We start from the raw sequence: 1,352 nt of genomic DNA, 5'->3' as shown, positions 1-1,352 counted from the left end.
AATATGACTTAGTGAAATAGACTTTGCTTAGGCTTGACAAACCATGTGTTTTTAAAAGTCTTCAAGGGGCCATTCATGTGATTGCACTTCACCACCAAAGGTTGGTAAAGAATTCTATAACATGTTGCTAGGTCAGGGATTTAAACAATGGGGGCCCAGTGACTCCACAGGGTATGGTCAGGTATAAAAACAAGGGTTAAATCACAAAGGACAGCAGTGCAGCTACAACTGAAGAGGGGGAAACATCTCAACCAGAAAAATGTCGATGTCTGACATGAGCAAGGGCAAGGTAAGCTTTAGGATATTTACTAATATAAATGTAATTAGTTTTAGATATGTTAGAGTAAATGTTTCATGTTGTAATAACTTTGCCTCTGTTTAGATCATCTTCTACGAGGACAAGAACTTTCAGGGTCGCTCCTACGAGAGCAGTGGCGACTGTAACAACCTGTCTTCCTTCTTGAGCCGTTGCAACTCTTTCAGGGTTGAGTATGGATTTTTCATGGTCTACGACCGCCCCAACTTCACTGGAAACCAGTATTTCGTCAGAAGGGGAGAATTTGGCGACCACATGAGTACGATGGGATTGAGTGGTGGAATTAGGTCTTGCTGTCAAATCCCCCTGGTAGGTCTAAAGAAAAACCTTTGATAATGAATATCATACCTGTCAAGTCATTCCATATTGTACTGATTGTTTCCTTCCAAACAGTATAGTGGATCCTACAGGATGAGGATCTATGAGAGGGAGAACTTCGGTGGTCAGATGTATGAGATGATGGATGACTGTGACGACATCATGGGTCGCTACCACATGTCCGACTGCATGTCCTGCCACGTGATGGATGGTTACTGGATGATGTACGAGCAGCCCTACTTCAGAGGCAGGATGATGTATCTGAGGCCCGGAGAGTACAGGAGCTTCAGGGAGATGGGATACGGAGGCATGAGGTTCAGGAGCATGAGGAGGATCACGGATATGATGTAAAATCTTTGGAAAAAAAACGAAATAAAATTAAAAGTAAACACAAACTAAGCACGTGTCTCTGTCTTTTAATAAAGAAACTATCACAAAGAATATAACAAACATATAAAACTATTATATTTCCTGAAAGTGGGACAAAATCATTATGCCTACTTTTGTGCTGGACAAAGACCAATTGACCTCAACACAAGATGGCGGAGGATCTATGGTGGGGTCCTGCTGAAAAGCCCAAGGGAATTTTTAGATTTCATTCCTATATTAACTTTTCAAAACTAAGACATTTACATGAAGTCTTGTGGAATAGACCAATGCACTGTTAAATGGATTGTCATCCAAATTTCCATAATAGTAATATGCGTTTCTGTTAGAA

At 40.8% G+C, this 1,352-nt stretch overlaps 1 protein-coding gene across 1 annotated transcript; it reads left to right on the top strand.

Annotated features, from left to right (window-relative positions):
- The first annotated feature begins 219 nt into the window (after nt 1–219).
- Nucleotides 220–1,024, top strand: LOC107104391 (gamma-crystallin M3-like). The gene is made up of 3 exons (XM_015404385.1): nt 220–289; nt 383–625; nt 710–1,024. The coding sequence occupies exons 1-3, from the start codon at nt 260–262 to the stop codon at nt 983–985; spliced, it is 549 nt and encodes a 182-aa protein (XP_015259871.1). The 5' UTR covers nt 220–259; the 3' UTR covers nt 986–1,024.
- The last annotated feature ends 328 nt before the right edge of the window (nt 1,025–1,352 follow it).

This window comes from Cyprinodon variegatus, unplaced genomic scaffold (genome assembly GCF_000732505.1).
Source record: "Cyprinodon variegatus isolate N-32 unplaced genomic scaffold, C_variegatus-1.0 Scaffold1720, whole genome shotgun sequence".
Taxonomy (NCBI): Eukaryota; Metazoa; Chordata; class Actinopteri; order Cyprinodontiformes; family Cyprinodontidae; genus Cyprinodon; species Cyprinodon variegatus.
The sequence above is the reverse complement of the archived record's forward strand: the minus strand, read 5'-3'. Positions and strand labels throughout refer to the sequence as shown.